This window comes from Scylla paramamosain, chromosome 6, assembly GCF_035594125.1.
Source record: "Scylla paramamosain isolate STU-SP2022 chromosome 6, ASM3559412v1, whole genome shotgun sequence".
Classification (NCBI taxonomy): domain Eukaryota; kingdom Metazoa; phylum Arthropoda; class Malacostraca; order Decapoda; family Portunidae; genus Scylla; species Scylla paramamosain.
This window is the reverse complement of record NC_087156.1, coordinates 35,409,484-35,432,743: the sequence shown is the minus strand read 5'-3', so window position 1 is coordinate 35,432,743 and position 23,260 is coordinate 35,409,484. Positions and strand designations below refer to the sequence as shown.

Sequence of the window (23,260 nt, the reverse complement as noted above, 5' to 3'; positions counted from 1 at the left end):
CCCAGCTGGTTTAATTCCCATACCCCTGTGGTGGAATGCATGATGGTGGGCCAACACATAATCATCAACCCAGGTAGCCACCTCCTTAAAGCTTTTTAACCTTTTCTCCCTGAGCAGCAGCACCAGTTCCTTCTTGGCCACACTGAGAAATTGCTCCATTACCATAAGTTTCTTTAACTCACAGTAGGAGATTGCCTGCTCACTAGCAATCCACTTTTTAAATGTCTCCTCCAGGTAGTGAGCACATTCAAGGTAGGAGTGACTGGGCCTCTTCTTTTCTCCACAGAACTCCAGCCTGTAAGGCTCTGGCCACAGCTCATAAGCTCTCAGGATGTCAGCCTTAAACTTCTCATAGTTCTCCAAATCCTCTACCGACATCCTGTTATATAATTCCAAAGCCTTACCTTCAACATATTGGCCACAAGGCCAACCCATCTCTCCTAAGGCCAATCAAATTCAGAGGCCTTCTTCTCAAATCACCTGAACCATACAGCTATCTTCTTCTAATCAAACTCTGGTATTCATTTCAAACTCTTCATCTGGCTTTCTACAGTATCTTCCTTCACTCCTCTCCTCAAGCCATGAGGTGAATCAACTTTAATCCTAGTCTTCTCCAACTTAACCATCCTATTCTTCTCAGCTTTTTCCTTTTCTCTTTCTGCCTCAAGGATCTTCATTTCTTTTCATACATCCTCAACTTCTCCTTCTCCTCCTTTTCTACTTCAAGAAGCCTCAGCTCTTCTTCTTGCTCAGGTAATCTGGCCTTCTCCTCAGCCTCAAGTCTCTTAGTTTCCCTCTTGGCTTCAAGCCTCCTCCATCTTCAATCTCCTTTCCTTGGCTTCAGCTTCCAACTGGAGCCTTCTCAGTTCTCTCTCCTTGGCCTCTCTAACCTCCTTCTTCACTTCAAGCTCCATTCTCCTCAATTCCAACTTAAATCTCATCTCCTCAGACATGCCTTTGGTCAGGGAGAAGCTACCAATGTTGCAAGCAGAGCTAACATGTCCATGGATGCTAGTTGTGGGACTAGGTGTCCTCACACCGAACTGGGCTAAATCTACACTGCCACTCCCAACATAGGCAGAGGACTCAGGTTGCGTGTCATCCCTGCTACCAGCCTTGCCTTACATGGCTTACACTGGCACACACAAGGCAATGAAGCAAACAACAAACTGTCTCCCACACATGGGGATGAAACTTCCAGCTATCCTGGTGAGGTCACCAATTTCTGTTATGACCACAGTTCCCAGTCCCTTCACAAAGCTGCTGCACCTGGACTAGCTTTCTCCTAGTCACCTCCTACATGACTGGCTGCAGGGCTGAATACTGGTAACAAGGTCCACTTTTGACTCATGCACCCTTCTTAATAATGGTCGTAATGCCAGGTCACAATAATGAGGTTGCCAATCTGTTTCACCCACCTACAGACAAGGGAAATACTCTAACAACAACTACCTCCCCACAGCTGTGAAAGGATCAACAACCATGTCTAGGAAGAAACAATTATAACAAGCAATAACACATATACGGTTGAGGTATACTACCCTAGGGAGATAATGCCCTCGTAACAGGTGTTATAACACTAGCAGAGTAGTGTTTTTTACAGCCTCCTGGACAGCAGGCCTGATCAGGGCCTGAGGAGGGAATAAATTACACTACACTGGTAATTACTTAAGTCTTCTGCAAGTCAAGAACCTTCCAGGAGCCTGACACAGTAGCATTTAACACAAAGAAAGCTCACTTGGAAGAGACACAACTACAGATGAGTACTCACAAACACACAGGAAGGTAACTTCTGAAGTGGAACACATTCTGACTCTCTTCCCTCTTGCAGAGATCTCCATTCTTGGAGATTTCACTGTTCACCACCAGCTTTGGCTTTCCTCTCCCTTCACTGACCATCCTGGTGAACTAGCCTTCAACCTTGCTAACCTCCATGACTTAGAGCAATTGGTGCAACACCCTACTCATATTCCTGACCATCTTGGAGATACACCCATCATTCTTGACCTTTTCCTAACCTCTAATCCTTCTGCTTATGCTGTCACCCTTCTCCGTTGGGCTCTTCCGATCACAATCTCATATCTGTATCTTGTGCTATCACTCCAATCCCTCGTCAGTATCCTCCTAAGCAGAGATGCCTCTGGCGTTTTGCCTCTGCTAGTTGGGGAAGCTGAAGAGGTATTTTGCTGATTTTCCTTGGAATGACTACTGCTCCTGTGACAGAGACCTGTCTCTGTGTGCCAAGCACATAACAGAGGTGATAGTGTCTGGCATGAAGGTGTACATTCCTCTCTTTTACCCATACTGGTGATCAGATAGAAGGTTGTGAAGTGATGGATATTTAAGAATCTTCCTGTTGAGGATAGATTCAAAAACTTTAGATAGGCAGGAAATTAAAGGAATAGGATGATAGTTTGAGGGATTAGAATGGTCACCCTTCTAAGGAACAGACTGAATGTAAGCAAACTTCCAGCAAGAAGGAAAGGTAGACGTTGACAGACACACCCTTCTAAGGAACAGACTGAATGTAAGCAAACTTCCAGCAAGAAGGAAAGGTAGACGTTGACAGACAGAGTTGAAAGAGTTTGACTAGGCAAGGTGGAAGCACAGAGGTGCAGTTTTGGAGAACAAAAGGAGGGACCCCATCAGGTCCATAAACCTTCCTTCCAAGGGTTTAGGCCAGTGAGGGCATAGGAAACATCACTGCAAAGAATTTTAATAGGTTGCATGAACTAGTCTGAGGGTGCAGAAGAGGGAGGAACAAGCCTTGAATTGTTTAAGGTAGAGTTTTTAGCAAATGTTTGAACAAAGGGTTTAGCTTTAGAGATAGATGCGATAGCAGTGGTGCCATCTTGTTGAAATAAAGGAGGGAAAGAAGAAGCAAAGTTATTGGAGATGTTTTTGGCTAGATGTCACAAGTCACGAGAGGAATTAGATCTTGAAATTTTGACACTTTCTATTAATGGAGGAGTTTTTGGGTAGTTGGAGAACAGACTTGGCATTGTTCCAGGCAGAAATATAAAGTGCATGAAATTCTGGTGATGGAAGACTCAATTACCTTTTGTGAGCCACCTTTCTATCATGTATAGCATAAGAACAGGCTGTATTAATACATTTCTCTTACCATTACTTTTGGTACATACTATAAATAAGAATTCAGTTATTTCCTCATTATCTTTAATATAGTACACCTGGTATGACCTCTTTCCTTACAGTGACTGCCTTTCTCTCTGATGGTAAGCCTTTTCTCATGCAATTTATACTGCTTACACCAGCAATACCTTGTGTTTGAAGCCACTAAAACAACTCTAAGCTGGTATACTGTCTGTCTAGACTTATTACCCTACCACTAATGTCTACAAATTCTTGTATCTGACTTACAAGAACCTTCACTGTTGGAAGTGAACCATGGATGTAGTAGGGTTAAGGCCTTCATCCTGAAGGTGAATGGAATTCTTACTGCATTCACAGAATTTATACAACAGGCCATATCATTTAGGTTTGCTCTTATTGGACTGCGTGAATCCTATTTGATTTCTACAAGAATATAAAGTTTTATCAATGGTCAAGAAGTCACTGGCTCTAACACTGATCAGGCAAGGTTATTTAAGTTTTTTAAAAGATCCCTGACTGCAGCAGACCAGTCATGTAGCCATCTCTGATGTCTGGTATCAACATTGTCAAAAGCTAAGTTTGCATGTAAAAATCCAAATCTATTCACAGACATTACTGCACCAAATACAGGGTGACCAAACTCTTTCCTGAAAAGTATATTAGTTTTGGCCTAATAAGCCACATACATACAACAAACCCAAAACTTCATTTCAATGCAATCTGTTACCATAAGTGATGGGAGTTTATCATTATTTCAAGGCCTCTGGGAAATTTCTGCAATTATACCTTCAATTTTCTGATTAGTAAGTTGCACAATATTAGAAATCATACCAGATGTTATGAACAAGTCCCATGCCATTTTTCCTGAATTTACTGACCTCATGTCTCCCATCAAACATTCTATAACACTGGATATGTTCACAGTTGGTCTTCCTTCCATACTATTTGTCCATGTTATGGATTTCTCTACATCTAAGTTTCTCTACCATGATTTTATATTCCCATAGCTCGTCTGGTAATATATAATTATCATATTTACTTCCATCTAAACAATTGGTCAATAAATCAACTAACCTGTTTCTTACTGATGTCTTGCTATTTCTCTGTGGGAGCCACTCTTCATAATCCATGTCATCATCCATTTCCTTGTCACTTTCAAATTCCATAGCAAGACCAGCTTCATCACCTATCACATCTGCCAAATTTTTCATCAGGGTTGTCTATAAAGTCAGGGGCTGTCTATAGAGTCCATTGTAAGCACTAAGCTAAGCAGTAAATGCAACCAGTCACGTACACTGATAAGCTCTTGTCTGCACGCTACAGTGCATATTTACAAAAAGTAGCAAGATTTCTATTCTGTGGAGAGTAGCTAACTAGTCCCCTCAGCCCTCCCCCACCCACTGCAGTGATGTCACAAGTGCCTAACTCCTGACTGGCTGCTGCCTGCCTCCCCTCTTCTCTCTCTCTCTCTCTCTCTCTCTCTGCTCTCTGTGAGTCATCGTAATCCTACTATTGTCTGTTACAATGATCTTTCTTCCTTTGTTCCTCTCTCTCTCTCTCTCTCTCTCTCTCTCTCTCTCTCTGAGTCATCATAATCATGCTACTGTCTGTTACAATAATCTTTCTTCCTTCATTCATCTCTCTCTCTCTCTCTCTCTCTCTCTTTAGGCTACAACCACACTGAGAGTGAGAAAGCTAGTGAGTGGCGAGAGCTAAAGCAAGAAATTTTATACATTATAACTAGCAGCCAGAGAATGGTATTCAATATTTTCTGCTGTATCTTGCCTCAGAAGCTAGATAGGGCATTTTGATTCAAATGCTCCATTCAACAGAACTCAGATTTACTTGTGAAAGTTTGGTAAAAACAATAATAAAGATTTTATGATGAGTTGAAGTCAAAAACCTGTTTTGAAATGTTTATAACACATTTTACTTATGGCTGCCATATTCAGCAGCTATGGTATGAATGCTAAAAGTCTCCCAAACACATTGCTATAAGCAGATCTTTCAAAAACTGCCACATCAATGAACCATGAGACTCTGTAGCATTTTCACCTCATTACTCATGCACACTGACAGTGGCTTATGTTCACTGTGGTGATGATGCCTTGCAAGGCTACTTGGTTCTTGCCTCCTTTACAGCAAAACTATGCCCCTATTGTATCTCTCAAATAATTATTTTACAATGCATCATTACGTTTTGCCATATTATGATGTCGAAATTTTCTCTCCCATCACATACTGACATGACATCCTTATCTTCTAGTTTCATAGGTAGCATGTATACAAAGTTTTGATGATGAACTTGTCAATCATGACCTTGAACTCAATGTCCAGTAAATCAGGTGGTGTCAGTGGGGGATAGGTTGTGGAGGGTGGAAGTCTGTTGCCATGGCAACTCCCACCTGAAATTGCTTTCAATGTGGCCACTCACTCACCTGATCTCTTAGACCATAGTAACAGACAGTAGTGGGATTACCATGTCTCAGAGAGAGAGAGAGAGAGAGAGAGAGAGAGAGAGAGAGAGAGAGAGAGAGAGAGAGAGAGAGAGAGAGAGAGAGAGAGAGAGAGAGAGAGAGAGAGAGAGAGAGAGGGAGGGAGGGAGGGAGGGGGGAGGGAGGGAGGGAGGGAGGGAGGGAGGGAGAGAGAGAGAGAGAGAGAGAGAGAGAGAGAGAGAGAGAGAGAGAGAGAGAGAGAGAGAGAGAGAGAGAGAGAGAGAGAGAGAGAGAGAGAGAGAGAGAGAGAGAGAGAGAGAGAGAGAGAGAGAGAGAGAAAGCCACCTTTCAAAAATATTATGCCTCCTGTCTCTGAAATGTTTCATATATACGCCTTGCCTATTACTTGAAATTAGTGATTTTTGGTAGAGTTTTTAATTTCACATATCATGTCAGATTAGATTGAACCGAGCTACTACACTTACTTAGCACTTACATCATGTCTTTATAGTTTTACTGTGAGATGATGCAGGAGAGAAAGTAGATCACACACACAAACAAACATTGATCACACTGCCTGATTGTGATTGATTAGACATGATCAGCTGATCAGCAATACATACCCTGTTATCCCTCACTTATGAGTCATGTGTATTTACATTTTTACATGAAATACTGCAGGAAAGAGAATAACAACTACACTAAAAATATATACCAAAACACACACACACACACACACACACACACACACACACACACACACAAGGGCAATCAATATTGTGCAGGAGAGAGATGGATGGTGGATGGTGTCTATTTATTCTTGAAGAAAGTGTTTTGACAAAGTACCACACTGAAGATTGTTATGGAAGATAAAAAAATTAAGGAAAAATTGGAGGGAGACTACTGGAGTGGATGGAGGATTATCTGGATGATAGAGAGATGAGAACAGTAATACAAGACCAGAATTCATCTTGGCTGAAAGTAACTAGTGGTATCCCACAGGGGTCAGTGTTGGGACCGATAATGTTTGTAATATATGTGAATGACATAAAAGAAGAAATAAACAGTTATATGAATTTATTTGCAGATGATGCTAAGCTGATGAGAAGGGTAGAAAATGTAAATGACTGTATGGTATTGCAAGATGATTTAGTTAAGATAAATAGATGGAGTAAATCTTGGCAAATGGAATTCAATTTAAGTAAATGTAAAGTAATGGAGTTTGGTAAGAGTAAGAAAAGAATACAATATCATTATGAAATGGATGGTGTGAAGTTACAGAAATCAAAAGAGGAGGTGGATTTGGGAGTAACAGTTACTGAAAATTTGACTCTGGACAGACATATTGATAAAATTACTAGAGAGAAGATGAATTTGTTAAAAAGAGTAAGAATGGCATTCTCATATTTAGATGAAGGAATGATAAAAAGTTGTTGATTTCCATGATAAGACTAAGATTGGAATGTGCGGCAGCGGTGTGGTCTCCTCATACAAAGAGGAATATTATAAAATTAGAAAGAGTACAAAGAGCAGTCACTAAGATGGTTCCGGAGTTGAGTAAGTCGACCTATGAAGAGAGATTAATAGTGTTGGAAATTCCTACCCTTGAAAATAGGAGAGAGAGAGGGGTTTAATAAACATCTATAGAATGATAAATGGTATGGAAAATGTGGACAAAGAATGTTTTATAACTTTAGACACACAGAGTACAAGGAGACACAGTAAGAAGCTGTAGAAAGTTAACTGTAGAAGAGACATCAAGAAGTATAGTTTTCCTCACAGAAGTGTGAACAAATGGAATGAACTCAGTGAAGATGTTGTCAATGCCATAATTGTCCATGCTCATAAGACCAAACTGGATAGATATAGAGACGGGATACTATGAGATTACTCCCCTCCCATAAACCACAACTAGGTAAACTAGGTAAATACACACACACATGTACACAAACACAAATATGCATGTGGAAATTTATTGTGTGGCTAGCAAGGAGGTGGCTGTCAGCAGTGAACTCACTGATCATCGATTTTTGTCTTTTGTCATATTGTTTTGCGAGTGATCAAAAGAGACTATTTTTTTTTTTTTTTGCAATTTTTTTATATGATTATTCCTTGTCAGATTTTTGTCGACAGAATTTCCTAAAACTCTCTCTTGTTTAGAGTTTTGTTTTATTTGGGAAAAATCAGCTAGGGCGGCCTGTTTTCAACCCATTCCACAGACAATAAGGTTAAAGGGAGTTATACCAGAAATTTGGTAAATAGAGGTTTGTTTTATTGAAGGTTACTGTACCTATTAGTTTAGTTCCCTTTCACTTTACAGCGTACTGTATTTTTTTATCAAAATATTATGTACCATATGTTTAACAAATGTTTTTTGTTATGTTAAAATGAACTTCGAATAAGCTTAATAAGTGTGAGACATACATTTTATGGTTTAAACAATAAACACAAGTATATCTGAGCATTATAGGGATGCTTTCCCATATTTGCAGATTTTTGCTATTCACAGTACACTTTGGAACATAATCCTCATGAATAGTGGGCAAACACTGTAGTATGCAGCCTAAGTCATTTCTGTAAAAATAGAGGGCAAGTTTAAGTACCACAGCTCTTAAGTCCCTCCAAAAGCTAATGGCATTGATTGTATCACATGACCAAGGTGTTGAAAATAATGAGATTCAGTCTGTGTTTGGTTGTGAGGGAAGAACGGCAGAAATTCATGCCCTCTCATCTATTGTTGATACCTCACCGTTCCCTGTGAGGTCTGGTTTGGGTTGGTGTTGCCCATTTTTGGGTCAAGGCACAGTTGAGATTGCTGGGGTTAAGTACCCCCATTACTGTGGTGTGTGATATGGTTGCCCAGCAGTCTCTGAGTAGGAATGTTACTGGGATGCATGTGGACCCTGATAAGGCTATGTTGTGCCATGGGATTGGTGCTGTAGAAAGCTTTGCTATGGCAGAGATGAAAATTTAGTTCCTGCTAGTAACTGCAGAGGAGCAGGTGGCATTAGTGGAAGACCTGCCAATGTTTGGTGTTGATTTCCTTTTAGGGAATGACTTGGCAGGTGAAAGAGTCTGGGTGAATCCTCCATCTGTGGACCAAGTCCTGGAGTAGGCTGTGGCTGAGAATTCAGATTTGGATAAGATTGTTATTCCTGTTAAGATGAGGTAGGTGACCTGGGTCTGGGGGCCTGCATTCTCTGTAACTCTTGGGGTCAACTGCAATAAGGCAGGACTGTAACATCGTTTTAGTCACCCTTAGGCCCAAGCGCCACGCCGCAGAAAGATAGATTATTATTATTATTATTATTATTTTTTTTTTTTGAAGAACAGGAAATCAAAAACAATAGGAGGGACTCCATTAGGTCCACATTTCTTCTGAAGATCAAGTCTAACAAGGACTTGGAAAACACCATTAGGAAGAATCCTAATAGAAGGTATGAAATAGTCAGAGGATGGAGGAGAAGAGAGAACAAGCCCTGAATAATATAGCATTGCATTTTCAGCAAAAACTTCAGTAGAGTTCTGCTTTAGAAACAGAGTAGTTGACAGTGGCATCATCAGGTTGAAATAGAGAAGGGGAAATGGAGATATTTTTGGTAAGTGCCTGAAGTCAGAGAGAAATTGCATCTGGAAAAATTTTAACATTTTCTATTGAAAAAGAGTTTTTGGCTTGTTCAAAAAAAGTTTTGGCATGATTCCAGGTAGAAACAAAGTACATGAGTCTTAGAAGATGGAAGGTTCAGATTGTGTTTGTGAGCCATCTCTGTCATCTTTATCATCAGGCTGAGGTAAATAAAGGTTCAGGACAAGAGAAGACTTGTGGAATATATGTCTCCATGCCAGACACAACCACCTCTGTTCTATGCTTGGTACACAGACGAGGAAGCAGTGCAGTAGTCATACCATTAAAAAGTCACAATAATAATCCTCAGGTCCTCTCAATTAGCTGACAAAATGTCTATACTATACATAGCTTAGCTCACTGTCAGTTACTTGCAATCATTTATGCAGTGACTTTCAGAGTGAGGATTCTCTTAAAGAACAAACATGCTTTTGTGAACCATGAAAATTAATGGTTTTTAGATAAGGGCTAACATTTAATTCTTGAAACTCAAATAGAAGGGGATGCAGATTATTGAGGCTTTGCAGAGTATTTATGACAATGATGTTCCAAAGAAAATAGCTGTCTACAAGTGGATTCAATAATTCCATGGAGGCAGGAAAGATCTGGAAGATGATCCTTGGACTGGAGGACCAAGAACATTGAAAATTATAAAATGATTGATGCTGTTAAACTCTTATTGAAGATAGAAGAATAACAGTTAACCAGATAGGTCTGACCCTGGAAATTTCATATGGCTCAATAAATTAAATTTTGCATGAAGATCTGGGACTCGGCAAGCTTTCTGAGCAATGGATCCTAAAAGTGCTGCATTCAAACCAGCTGATTCTTTGAAATGATCTTTCATTGATAATTCTAGGTAAAACTGAGGTTGATGAAGAGTTGTTTATGAAGTGAATTATTATGGGCTTGGATCTACCAATATGATACTGAAACAAAACTGCAGTCCAAACAATGGCTTCCATGCAGATCACCTGGACCAATCAAGTTCAAATCTGAAAGCTCAGTTCAAACAGAGTTGGCTACCATGTTCAGCAATTCAGAAGTGATAATTGTGGACTTTCTTGAAGGGGAAAGAATTGTTAGTGGACCTTACCATCCATGAGTTTTAAAGAAAAATGATGGTAAAAAAATGATGAGGAAAGCTGCATGGTCAAATTTTGTTTCAGCATGACAGTGCAATAGCACATTCTGTGAGAGTTGCAAAGGATGTGATTCGAGAGTTCTGATGGGCAACCTCACTTGCTTTATAGCCTAGATCTCATGCCATCAGACTTCTTCCTTTTTTTACAAAGCTCGGAGTCACTAAAAGGAGCCCGCTTTGAAAACATAGATAAAGCTAAAGAATGCTATGAACATGTGGTTTTGAAAGAGAACTACTGAGTTATTCAGAGAAGGCTTAAATGAGTGGAAACAGCATCTTGAGAAGTGTATTATGCAGGATGCTATGATGAAAAATAAGTGCTTTGTGTTTGCAACAAACAAGTAAAAAAAAACAATACTCATTACAGACAAAAGCAAGGAAACATATAAAAAAATTCCTTACCACATCTACCCCATCCACTGCACACAGTTTGAAAGACTGATTTTTGGCATCAAGAATAACATTGACCATGGCACACATTTCTGATGGGAGCACATAGTCTGTGGAGACAAAGCCGGTACCCTTTTTCAACCACTGTTGGAAGGCTTGATCTGTCCTTGTGATACAGGACTCAATCATATCACATGCCATCAACTGTGGAAAGAATGGGAAAGTTACCAGCAAGAATGCATGGATCTTTCATCATATCAGACTAAAGCTGAGAGTTCAAAGATGAACAAAACAACATATCTTGGCAAAAAAAAAATCACATTACAATATAGAGATAATAACACTAAGAGCATCTCATACCTTTAACCTTTGTTCAAGGTGTTTGGCAAAATCATGGTCTGGCCAATGAAGGTCTCGAATGAAAGACTGTAAGGCATCTAACTTCCAGAATAGATCCTCGGAGGTTGCACACCCATTCCTGCCAGACAATACATATTTCAATTGCTCAGTAAAATTACTCATTCATGGTCACCACAGAGAGTTCAGACTTTTCCCGCCTTAATTTCTAAATTTTCAATAGAAAATTCTAAAATTTGGTAAGATTTATGTAGTTGTAAAATATAATGCCACACCTTCATAGTATAATGGGAAACCAAACTTAACTTGCACATAGTGTAATACCATCTAGTGATTCTCTGTTTCAAGCACTCTCAGAGCAATTCCTTGGAAGTGGACTAAACAATACCTTGGTTCCATGGGTCATGTGCAAACTAGGATCTCACTGTACTGCATGAAGTATGTTCAGCATAAATGTTTTGTGAGAGAGAATAAGACAAAAGAAATGCATCTGGAGTGTTACTACCATCTGGACTGGGAGAGATAATGGCCACTTTCAGATCCAAATGTCTGTGACTTTATATATTAGTTTAATATAGTATAATATATAATTCGGATAAAATGTACACACATGTATTTATAATATTGTTGTACTGCTTTTATGTTGCACTGAAATGAAATCTGAATAAATTATAGATGATGGCAGCATTCAAAGGCTGGAATGGAGTTCACTGGATTCTAGAATTATCTGTATAGAATTCTCAATTTCATATGTATTAACTCTCATTCAAAGGCTGAAACTGGAGTTCACTGGATTTTAATTTTTTTATATAGAATTCTCAATTTTATATGTATAAACTGTAAAGTATTTGATAGAATAGGGATGAGCACTGCAAAGAACAAAATCAAGAAAATCCCATTTGAAAAAAATTTAAATTGCATCATCTTACATTTAAAACATATCTAAAAGAAGACAATCAAAGATGGTATCACTAAGCATGTAAGCTTTCATTACCCATTACCAGTACAACTTCAGTACTGCACTCAAATCTGCTTCTGCAAACAGAACTTAGATTTATTTCACAATTCCTTTGCCATTCTGGTATAAAGATATATTGAGCAATATGCTTCATCTAGCACATGCATACACACAAATACACTATAAATAGAGCCTCTGCAAAAAATACTGAGCCCTTTCCACTGCAAGATGATAGAAAACACACTTAAAATTGTCCATCCTTGAGCCAAAGCTGAGGAAGGCAATTGATTCATCTTATTTTTAGCACTTGTGTATATTCTACCTAATAAAAGAAATTTCTTAAGTGCAATTAGTGTTATCTCTACTCACTTAGGTATATGATGTTTATGAATGTGTATGCATCCAATTTCTTATCTAAAATGGTATTGATATCCTGATAAAGGTTGGCAATGGCTCTAATTTTCATAAATTTTCATTAAAAACTGCTGAATAACAATGAAACTAAAAAGCAAATGTCTGTATTGCATTAATTTAGAAACTCAAATAAAAATACTTAAAAGCATGTGTAGCATGAAAAAAATGTTGCTGTCATCATATCATGACACCTGAAAGTCAAAAAGGCAAAATGACAATACAAATCAGTACTGAAAAATAAACATTAAATTTACCTCTTTTTAATGTTGACTTTTTACTAATTTCTTAAGCAAACTTGGCTTTCTGCTTGAAAAACTCAGTATTTTCTGCAGTGGGCTTATACTGCTATGTATATATGTATATGCACATTTACATGTATGTGTATACATGTATGTGTGTGTGTGTGTGTGTGTGTGTGTGTGTGTGTATATATATATATATATATATATATATATATATATATATATATATATATATATATATATATATATATATATATATATATATATATATATATATATATATATATATATATATATATATATATATATATATATATATATATATATATATAAAATCACACATACACACATGTACATACAAACACATCCATACATACAATACATATTATGTATATATAGGTTTCAACTGTATCTTTGAATGAAATAAATTTAAGTTTATTGAAGTTACGAAAGAATGACCTTATATTTTCATATAAACTGAAAAAAAATCAAAGAATAAAAAAAAAATAAAAAAACTTTTGCTTAAAATATGGTTTCATTACTTTCAACATTATATATCATATACCTTTGCATAATACCTCATCTTTTATTCTGCCAAGTATGGAGTAAACAGTCTGAACAGTCTATGATAAATGAATTTGAATATTCCAAGAAGACTAGCTTTAAAGTGTAAAATTTAATTCAATTAGTTAATTCTTTTCATTTAATTAGTTTGTTTGCACAAAAAAATTTAAAAGCATATTTAAAGATTCATTACTATATATACAACACACACTAAGGCAAGATTGAAAATTCTAAACTCTAAATTCTAAATATTCTATACTTTTAGCTTAAGTTCTGTATCTTTGAAATAATATTTTATATCAAGTACATACTGGAGGCCGTTTTCCTATATGTTCTGAGTATGCAAGTCTATGGAAAATAAAAGACTAAATTTGGCAATCTATTGGGTTGCCCTTAAAAATGCACACATACACACCCACACACATCCAAACCTATACACACGCTCACACACATACACACCAACATTCTAAGTCTGTAGGTAGCAAGCAGATGTATGTTACTTGTTAATATCTAGAAAAAATGTACACTGGCAAGCACATGTTGGTACTGCAAGTTTTGATGTCTTGTGTTATCTGAATTGTCAAATAAATGAATATTAAGCATTTAATAAAGCTTGAGAAAACCATACATATTCAAAATAAAATTGAAAATAACAAAAGTCATATTAACATCACTCCAAACTCAAGCTGATCCTTGCTGCTCTAAAGTTGTATCTGTCTAGTGACAGCTACTGTACCTTCCTAGAAAACTCATTTGAATATCATTCCCATACCGTGCAACTAGAGAGGCCTGTCATTTAAAGAATTTTTGGCCATCAATTCATAATGTCACCTCAATTTAATCTGTCCAAATTTCCAAAAGATATATCATCATGGAGGGCTCCTTGAGATATATATATATATATATATATATATATATATATATATATATATATATATATATATATATATATATATATATATATATATATATATATATATATATATATATATATATATATTCAAGTGCTATAAAAAATGCAAAATTATACTGTATTCTTATTAGTACCCATCCATAATATATATATCATACTTCAAAACAAGAAGTAAAATTAAATTGAAAGATTCAGCTGAAGGAGCTTGAGGAAATGACAACATTTGAAGAGTCCTTCTGCAAGCTTGCATGTTTTTTGCTTCAACTTACAGATACTAGTCCGTGCTCTACTTTTTTTTTTTTATCTACTGATGGAAATCTGTTCCTTTTTAAATGAGGCAATACAGTTTTATTTCTGTGGCTTGATTTTTTTAAAAGATAAATTTACATATATTAGTTTTACTTATCTGAATCAAATAAAACTGAGCAAAAATATAATCTTGCTCAACAAATTTTGCAAATTTACTGCTTATGGTAATTCGTTAATTATAATTTTATTATACTCACAAAGCTGAATACTGTTGGATGATAAATTGTTTTAAGAAAGCTTTAATTTAGGCTAAAAAGTCATAGCAATGAAGCTTTGATCAAGCAACAGAAATAATAAGTCTAGTCAGAAATTGGTACGTAATTTTCTTCTATAGTAAAGGACTGCTATATACAACTTTAATAATTCCTTCTATTTTCAGGCCATTCCTTCTGACAGGCTTCTGGAGGCTACCTGGCGAGCACCACTGGATCCACTTTTTTGGGGGGTTCCGAGTCCGACGGAGATGAAGGTTTCCTTCAGGGAGATGGCAAAGAGATGCAGGCTTCATTTAAAAGGAAATACATGTACAGTTCTAAGAGGGAAGGTATTCTTTCAAGGAGTGAAAAAGTTTATTCTCTAAACTGAATAGTGCTGTCTAAGAGTTGGGGTGAAGAAACAGGTAGTTAGTGAGTATATATACACAAGACCACCAACACATTAAGACATGTGATAGATCCCATGAGTTATCTTTGCTACAAAACATCAAGGGAAATTAGAATAAGGAGAGAGAGAAAAAAAAAACATGGAGTATTATAGAAATCCTTAAGAGTCAATCAACATTATTACAAGAATTAACAATGACTAGAATACAGTGCATGCATTGCAAATGACAATTGCATAAAAAATAAAATGAAGAGTGAGAGAGAGAGAGAGAGAGAGAGAGAGAGAGAGAGAGAGAGAGAGAGAGAGAGAGAGAGAGAGAGAGAGAGAGAGAGAGAGAGAGAGAGAGAGAGAGAGAGAGAGAAATTTTGTTTGTAATTAACATGAGGTTAACCAAGTTGATTTTATCCCTGAATACCAACAATTAGTGTTTGATGGACACTTGGCTCTCTGGTGCTTAGTAAAGTAACTTTAGCTATACAGCAGGACAAAGAATAATAGTTGACATTGATAAATTCATTGATGAGGAACTACCACAGAGTAATAGTAATGACATTGAGGAGTAGTGTTATATTATGCTACTTTCAGTTAGTATATAGATATATTATGGCTAGCATTGCAGAAAAAGCTATTTCCCTGCCTTTCTTTTCTTTCTGTTTCAAAGTTTATATTCACAACTAATTATTAATTCACAAAAAGTACACTTTTTTGCTGATTTAAGCATGTTACATATTTCCACTGTATCATCTCATAAGGAAACCACTATGAAAACTAGCACAGAAGTGACCCTTCACATGAAATGATTAACTTGACCAAAGCATTAATAAGCTGATCACAAGGTTGTGCAATACAGTATTGAATATGCAAATTTTAATTTGCATTGCACCTGCTTAATGAACCACATAAAATTTAAATATATTGTATACAGTTTAATTCTTTTCCAAAAGTTTTCTGATTTTTTATTTCTTTATTTTTTACTAAACAGTGAGAATGCTTCATTTGGCACTGGTGATGAACCTTCACCAGCATCTGAATGGGAGCCAAGAATGAGTGAATTCAGGGAACAGAGGTGCAGCAGATAAAAGGATTCTTCATGGCAATGTGATAGTGCTAGTTAGTAGTGTGACAATGTATCAAATTATGATTTTTGCTTCATATGTGATCCCCATGTTAACTCTGCAGTTAACCTGTAACCAATCCCATATGATCACCCTTAGTAATAACACCACATTATCCTTGGATTGTCTATTCTATTATGTGGGGCATGATATATTACAGTAATTGCTGGTAAGCACATGCAAGGCAGTAACTGTGCAGAACAAGATTAACTATAACAGGTGGCAGGCTGACAACATTATTCATTTCCCAAAATGTGTGGTAGGAAGCATGAAGCAAAGCTTATATATATATATATATATATATATATATATATATATATATATATATATATATATATATATATATATATATATATATATATATATATATATATATATATTTTTTTTTTTTTTTTTCAAATAAAATTTTTTACATTTGCCAAATTTTGCGGTTTACAGTTTACATGGAACTAGACATATGCTTGTAACTGCATATAGCAATTACTATTTAGTAATGAAATAAATATTCTACTTCAAGTAAACAAAACCTTATTGATAATTTAAAAGAAAAAAAAATGTAGAGAAAAAGCTTTTCCTAGAGCTTATATTTTATTACTTTGAATCCTGATTACAGTAAACACTCTTTAATCTGAACTAATTGTGGAGGTGAACATGGGTTGAGTTTGCCTAAAGTCCAAATTATCCAACAGTTATCTCTAGCCATTTGTGTCCTGATGCCATGGGGGATGAGGGAAAGAGGGAGGCACATCAGGTGTACTATTGTGTCTCAGCAATCAAGATGCCAAACATTCATAGGAATTCTTATTTTTCTCTTTCATGTTGCTTTTAATATAGAATCTGATGGCATCATTACATCTAGAAGTAGTGCTGTATAAGAACACATGTTTCATTACACATTTGTTCTCATAATTGATGCAAAAATCAGTTATCAGTAAAAGGTTCAAAAATAAATTTTTACTCACTGACCTATATTCATTGCAATTACTATGTTTACCCAATCAAGTTTTTGAAAAGGTGTTCTACTTGAAAAATGACTACTTAATATAATAATGCAAATTTTCCTATTTTGTGAGCTATGTGGAGAGATCTGGTATTTTCAGAGGGAATTGGAGTAATAGTGTGAATTGAGGTGCCTCTATTGAGCAAGCTTACCAACCAAACTGTACCAAGCAGAACTGGAACTGATTTTCTTATTTAATGGAAGAACATCTATAGCCAATAAGTTAGATCTGGAATAATTATATGTATTCATCCCTTTCCACTTCAAAGTCTCTCCTCATGTCTATATCCTAAGCAAAGAGGCAACTTTTCAAAGTCATGTATAGTTCATGTCCTTTAGAAAGTTTACCTATTTGTAATTTTTAGATCCAATATTTCATCTCTCTCTCTTCTCTTCACATTTTGGTTATCCATTGCTTTCCCAGGTAATCTGATCTCTTGCTTTCAAACACCACCTACCTTATTGTAGTACTATATAAGCCTCCAGTCATAGTCATTCCTTTACTGTATTTAACTTATGCCATGAATAGCACATATATCCATAGTTATTTACTTTATTGTTGACAATAAGTTATGGTTTTAATTTTATTTTGATATGGAGTTTCTATTTATAACAACAGTTATATTTTATTAAAATTCAGCAAAATCTTTTAGCAATTTCTGATCAAAGAAAATAAGGCTTGCTGCATTTCTCCCTTAAGGGCTTAATTTCTTCATGTTCTCTTGCTCAATAAATAATTCTGGGAGGAATGTATGTGACTATTTTCTGTGTTTCTACATTTTTCCTTTTACTGAAACTAGTTACTTCAAAATTTATTTTGCAATACATACACAAACTTTCTAATTTTCATTCTGATGTAGTTATGATCATCACTTCACCTTATTTATCCTTTCCATCTTTCCTCCATGTCTGATAAACGTAATTTTTTTTAACTATAATTTGGATGTCTTCAATTATCTTAGTCTTTGCAAGACTCATCATTTCTAAAATATTTTTTCTTACATAATAAATTGCCTTTAATTTTCTTGTAGTTTCATCAGAAAGTGTATAGTATTTTCAACTTATCTATCCCTGTTCTTATCAGTCCATGCATCTCTACTTCACTTCTTTCTCACTTTTGTTCCTTATACAATATAACATTTCTTTACTACTACATAGGTTTTATTTTCTTTTGTTCATTCTTTATTTAAATTTGGTGATAATATTTAAAAGGAGTAAAACAGAAGAGCTGAATGATCAAAGGAAAGTGAAATTGCTCCAATGGAGAAAGTAGGTATCTTGATTTAATTATGTGCAAGTATGGAAGCATAGAAGCTGAGTAACATGAATAAAACAGCTGTGCAGAAGGGAAAAGATAGCTGAACTTTTTAGGCATGTGATGAAAATAAGAACAGTGAACATGGGAGTAGAAACTTATGTATGATGAAAGAATAGTGAGCATGGAAGTAAAAAAGGGTTCACATGATAGAAAGCTTAAATCAACAATCCCAATGTAAGTGGCAAGGTCAAAGATACGAACAGATTAAATAAAGTGTGAGAAGAATGGATGCTGAAAATATTTAAATTGAGCATAACAGTTATGGCATATCAAGTATGAGTAAAATGAAGAATGGAAATGTCAGTTGGCTGACAGGAAAGGAATAGCAGAAAGAGAGATGACTATGAGAGAATACATAGGAATGCAGCAGACGCATGAAAACAATTTCCAAAGAATGCTAAAGTATATGAGGGAAAGCAGTGAGAAGAGAAAGAAGGTAATACCATGCAAGGAGGAAATGCAAAGGCATTCTTGTTCATAGAAACAAGCATCAGATATAGACAGACATGGGGTAGTTGATTGCTTTTTTGGTGGCATAAATAGCTGAATGTCTGGATGTCCTTTTAATGCTTTGCTTTCCTATTGTCATTATAATTTATTTATCTATTTATTTATTTATTATTTTATTATTATTATTATTATTATTATTATTATTATTATTATTATTTTATTTATTTATTTATTTTTTATTTATTTATTTATCTATTTATTTTTTTGCATCTTCCCTTGGCTTATCTGTAGTTGTTTAGTACAGTAAAATCCCTCTTATCCGGCATCAACAGGACCACCGACATGCCGGATACTTGAATATTGCCGGATACTTGAATAGTGAAATTATGTCCACAATCACCACCCTACACTCACGCATCTTACCATAACAAAGATCAGCTGATCTTGATCAGCAGCTGATCTGATCAGCTGCTTAAGTGTAAGCACAACACGCTTCCTCTTTTCTACAACTTTAGGCATAATGAAGGCGTCAGACGATAAACAGTGCACACGCGGGACTGAGTCACTGAGTAAACACAGTGCAGTGGGCCGCGGGTGGTGTGAAGCAGTGCGCTCTGGTGGCGAGGGGACAAAGTATGCCTCGCGCGGGAATTTTAATCGATTTTATGAGTACACATTAATATTTTATTGATTTTAAGGCTCGGGGAAAAATGTGCCGGATACTTGAAGCTGCCGGATACTCAAATGCCGGATGAGAGGGATTTTACTGTATGTGTCTAATACTGGCCTTCTGGAAGTTGCACAAGATAAATATCTGGATATTCTTATCATGTATTAATTAATCTGGTGCTATTTCAGAATCTCTTCTGTACTACTCATTTACACTGACTCGTCTAGTACTTGAATTTCATTACCATGCATGTTTTCAAAGTTAAATCTGCTGTGTGTGTGTGTGTGTGTGTGTGTGTGTGTGTGTGTGTGTGTGTGTGTGTGTGTGTGTGTGTGTATTTAGCTTGTTATGAAATACAGGAAAAAACCACACTAGGCTTGTGCTGTCCTGTCTCTACATTGACTTTAATCCAAATTTTCTTTAAATTATAGACTGTCTTGGTACACACAGTCTCATCGTTAAGTTCATTCCATACTGCTATGCTCCTGTGAGGAAAGCTATGTTTCTCGATGGCTCTTCTGCAAACACTCCTTATCAATTTCCTTCCATGTCCTCTGGTACCACAAGATTCATCCCCATCCAACTCTTCCATCCCTTCTAATATTCTATATAGTGCTATCAAATCACCTCTTTCCCTCCTTTTTTCCAGACAATGTGTGTGTGTGTGTGTGTGTGATTCACCTACAGTCATCTGCTGGTCACCCAGCCAGCTGTTCCCTACGGAAAGAGCTCAGAGCTCATAGTGACCGATCTCTGGGTAGGAGTGAGACCACTGACACACCAAACACCGGGACAGCGAGGTCACAACCCCTTGGGTTATATCGTGTACCTACTTGATGCTAGATGAACAGGGGCTACACATTAAGAGGCTCGCCCATTTGCCTTGCCACACCGAGGATTCGAACCCAGGCCTTCTTGGTTGTGAGCCGAGCATGCTAACCACTACACTACAAGGTGTGTGTGTGTGTGTGTGTGTGTGTGTGTGTGTGTGTGTGTGTGTGTGCGCGTGTATGTATGTGCATGTGTGTGTGTGTGTACTCATGTCCATATAAAAACTAAAAATGTTTTAGTTTCCTACATGATGATGATGCCATATTGTTGCCAGACAACATGAAACTTACAACAGATGGGAAGATGATTTGATTCTGTGTGCTAAGGAAGAGAGCTGAAAGTTAATGACATATGTAAAGTGGTAACATTTAAGAAGAGGAAATATAATACACTGGATTCTAGAAGGAGTTTGAGTGGAAAGACATTTAAGAAAAGAGCATTATTTGTCTATGAAAAGAAATATCAGAAGTTGGATACATATAATACTTTGCCAGTATTGTTCAAACATAGCAAGATGGAATAGAAAATACTGGAGAGAGAATTCTGCATAGAACCTTCCTATCATAAATACCTCTAGGTAAGATAAATCAATTTGTTCCAGCCACAAGTTTTCTAGGCATACCCTTGATTTCCATGCAGAATCATTTCTTATAGTAACAAAACAGTCAACAAGACTGACTTCCAAGAAGCATGCCATAGATCCATACAGATGAGTTGGTGTTCATGCACTGTACAGGTAACAAGACTCGATTCATGGAACAATCACAAACTCAGATTTGATAAATGATATCTCCAGTGTAACTAAATGTGCCAATTTACCTCTTCAGGTCACTATTTAGTGTTGGCATCTCACACTCTTGAAGCAATGTCAAGATAAATTTTATAGTTCAGCACATAAATTAACCATTCTCTATATACTTGTACAAAGAATATCCATTACAATAAATCAGTAAAAACTTCTGAATAAAACCCACAATAGCAAAGATCTGCACTACCAACAAATGTAGTTTCCTTATTGCATGCACAAACAGAAAATACTCTTCCTTTCAATAAGTCTCTAAATGCCTAGACTTTGGTCTTAACTACAGAAACCTAAAGCAAGACTAACTACCTCTTATAATGTCTCAAGAATGATCATTAGGATCACCAATGACTGTAGATCATGTCATTGTCATTGAAAAATCATGGGCAGTGACATTAATACTGCCAACAGATGTCCTGTAAAGACAGATCTATGGTTACATAGAATTAAGTATATGCCAATGCTAAAAAGTTATTGATACATCCTTACTGTACTATGGAGTCAAAAAGATGTCAAATGAACCTTCCCTACACTTCACAATGCTCTTGGTTGTTAGGAAGGTGATGCCCTAATAGTAAGCACATAGGAGTAGTGAATGCAGAAACCTGAGTTATGATTCCATCCACAGCTGGCCACTTTTCTGCTATTGCTGTGTAGATTAGGAGCACCCACATACTACAATCTATCCTGCCTTCAACTGTGAGTGTGTTGGGAAATACTGGAGAGTATCATGAGCCTCCAGGCATCACTTAAAAAATCTGGTCTGCATTACCACTCACTGATGATGATGATGACCAAACAAGCTTCCTGAACACAAACCTGCAGGTCAATCATCCAAGCTTCCAGTAACAAAGCCCACATGTGATGGATGCCCAAAATGTGAAGAAAATAAACAAATAATAAAAAAAATAATAATCATTGAAAAATTCACATAAGATATCAAATAAATAATATTTGCAGTAGTCTTGCATTCTTTGAATGTCCCAAAAAATACTATGTAATGAACTTAATTAAATACCTGGCAAAGAAAATTGCATGCATGCCACTGATAAATTCCTCAATGGCATTAAACAAGAATATATACTACTTAGAAGCCAGATGTTGGCTTCTTTCTAAAGTCTCAGAAACATCCATCAATAACATGTGACTGCAAGTACATAACCAGGCACAGTGGCTAAGGAAGACCCATTGATAGTACATTCCTGATGGTCCCTTGCTGTTCTTTTTTTTAGATAGGGTTGACTCTTTTAGTCTTGAGGAATTATATTGTTATAAGAAAAGATGTCATGATAATGCAACCCATTGATCACATAATGGGCTGATCATCTAAGCCTACGAAGACAACGCAACTACCCAGCAGTAGTACAGACCAACACATACATCTTTAACTTTCATGAAGTCCTTATTACAGTTACATACACTAGTTGCTTTCCCATCCTGCAACTCTGTCATATACTTCGGCACAAAAGCATGCAGTGGTTTTGATAAATGACTGGTCAACAGCTGTTAGCTGCACTCAGAGGGAGATTTAAACACATAAAAGTGCTTGAAACATTTTGCCCAGCAATACTGTATATACATATGCATTTGAGTCTGATGTAAAACCATAAATCTGAATTGAAGTCAAAAGTATGGTACACATGGTTTGGAACTTCTTAGCTTAACATGCACATCAAATGTGATGTGCAACAAAATTATTTTTCTTGTAATCAAAAACTTGCCAAACATACCTCTCCTTGTTTCTCTTCAGAACTCTGGTTTTGAGGAGGTTTCTTTTGCTGGGTCAGGTTATTGTAAGTTTGATACATTTTTGTTTTTATACATAAATTTCTTATTTTCATGCAAGAGAGTGACTTTCTATGACCTTTCACTGTAAAACTTTTTGGGTGGACAGCTCTAATCACAAGGTCTTTAAGAAAGTGAAGTACACTGAACCAATCTTGCCTTAACATTTCTTATTCTTAGATATTCATCAAATCTTTGTTTTTGTACAAAATATTATGAAC

The 23,260-nt window shown here is 36.3% G+C and overlaps 1 protein-coding gene across 3 annotated transcripts in view; it reads right to left on the bottom strand.

The window, feature by feature from the left end:
* The window catches only part of LOC135101658 (calcium-dependent secretion activator-like), a 503,368-nt gene that overhangs the window by 95,727 nt on the left and 384,381 nt on the right, over positions 1–23,260 (bottom strand). For 2 of the 3 annotated variants that reach the window (XM_064005958.1, XM_064005959.1), the window contains 2 exons: positions 11,069–11,186; positions 10,721–10,912 (listed from right to left, as the gene is read on the bottom strand). In XM_064005958.1, coding sequence (XP_063862028.1) covers positions 10,721–10,912; positions 11,069–11,186 — 310 coding nt within the window. Of the gene's footprint in view, positions 1–10,720; positions 10,913–11,068; positions 11,187–14,876; positions 14,940–23,260 lie in introns of all 3 variants that reach the window. The other variant, XM_064005957.1, reaches the window with a different exon arrangement.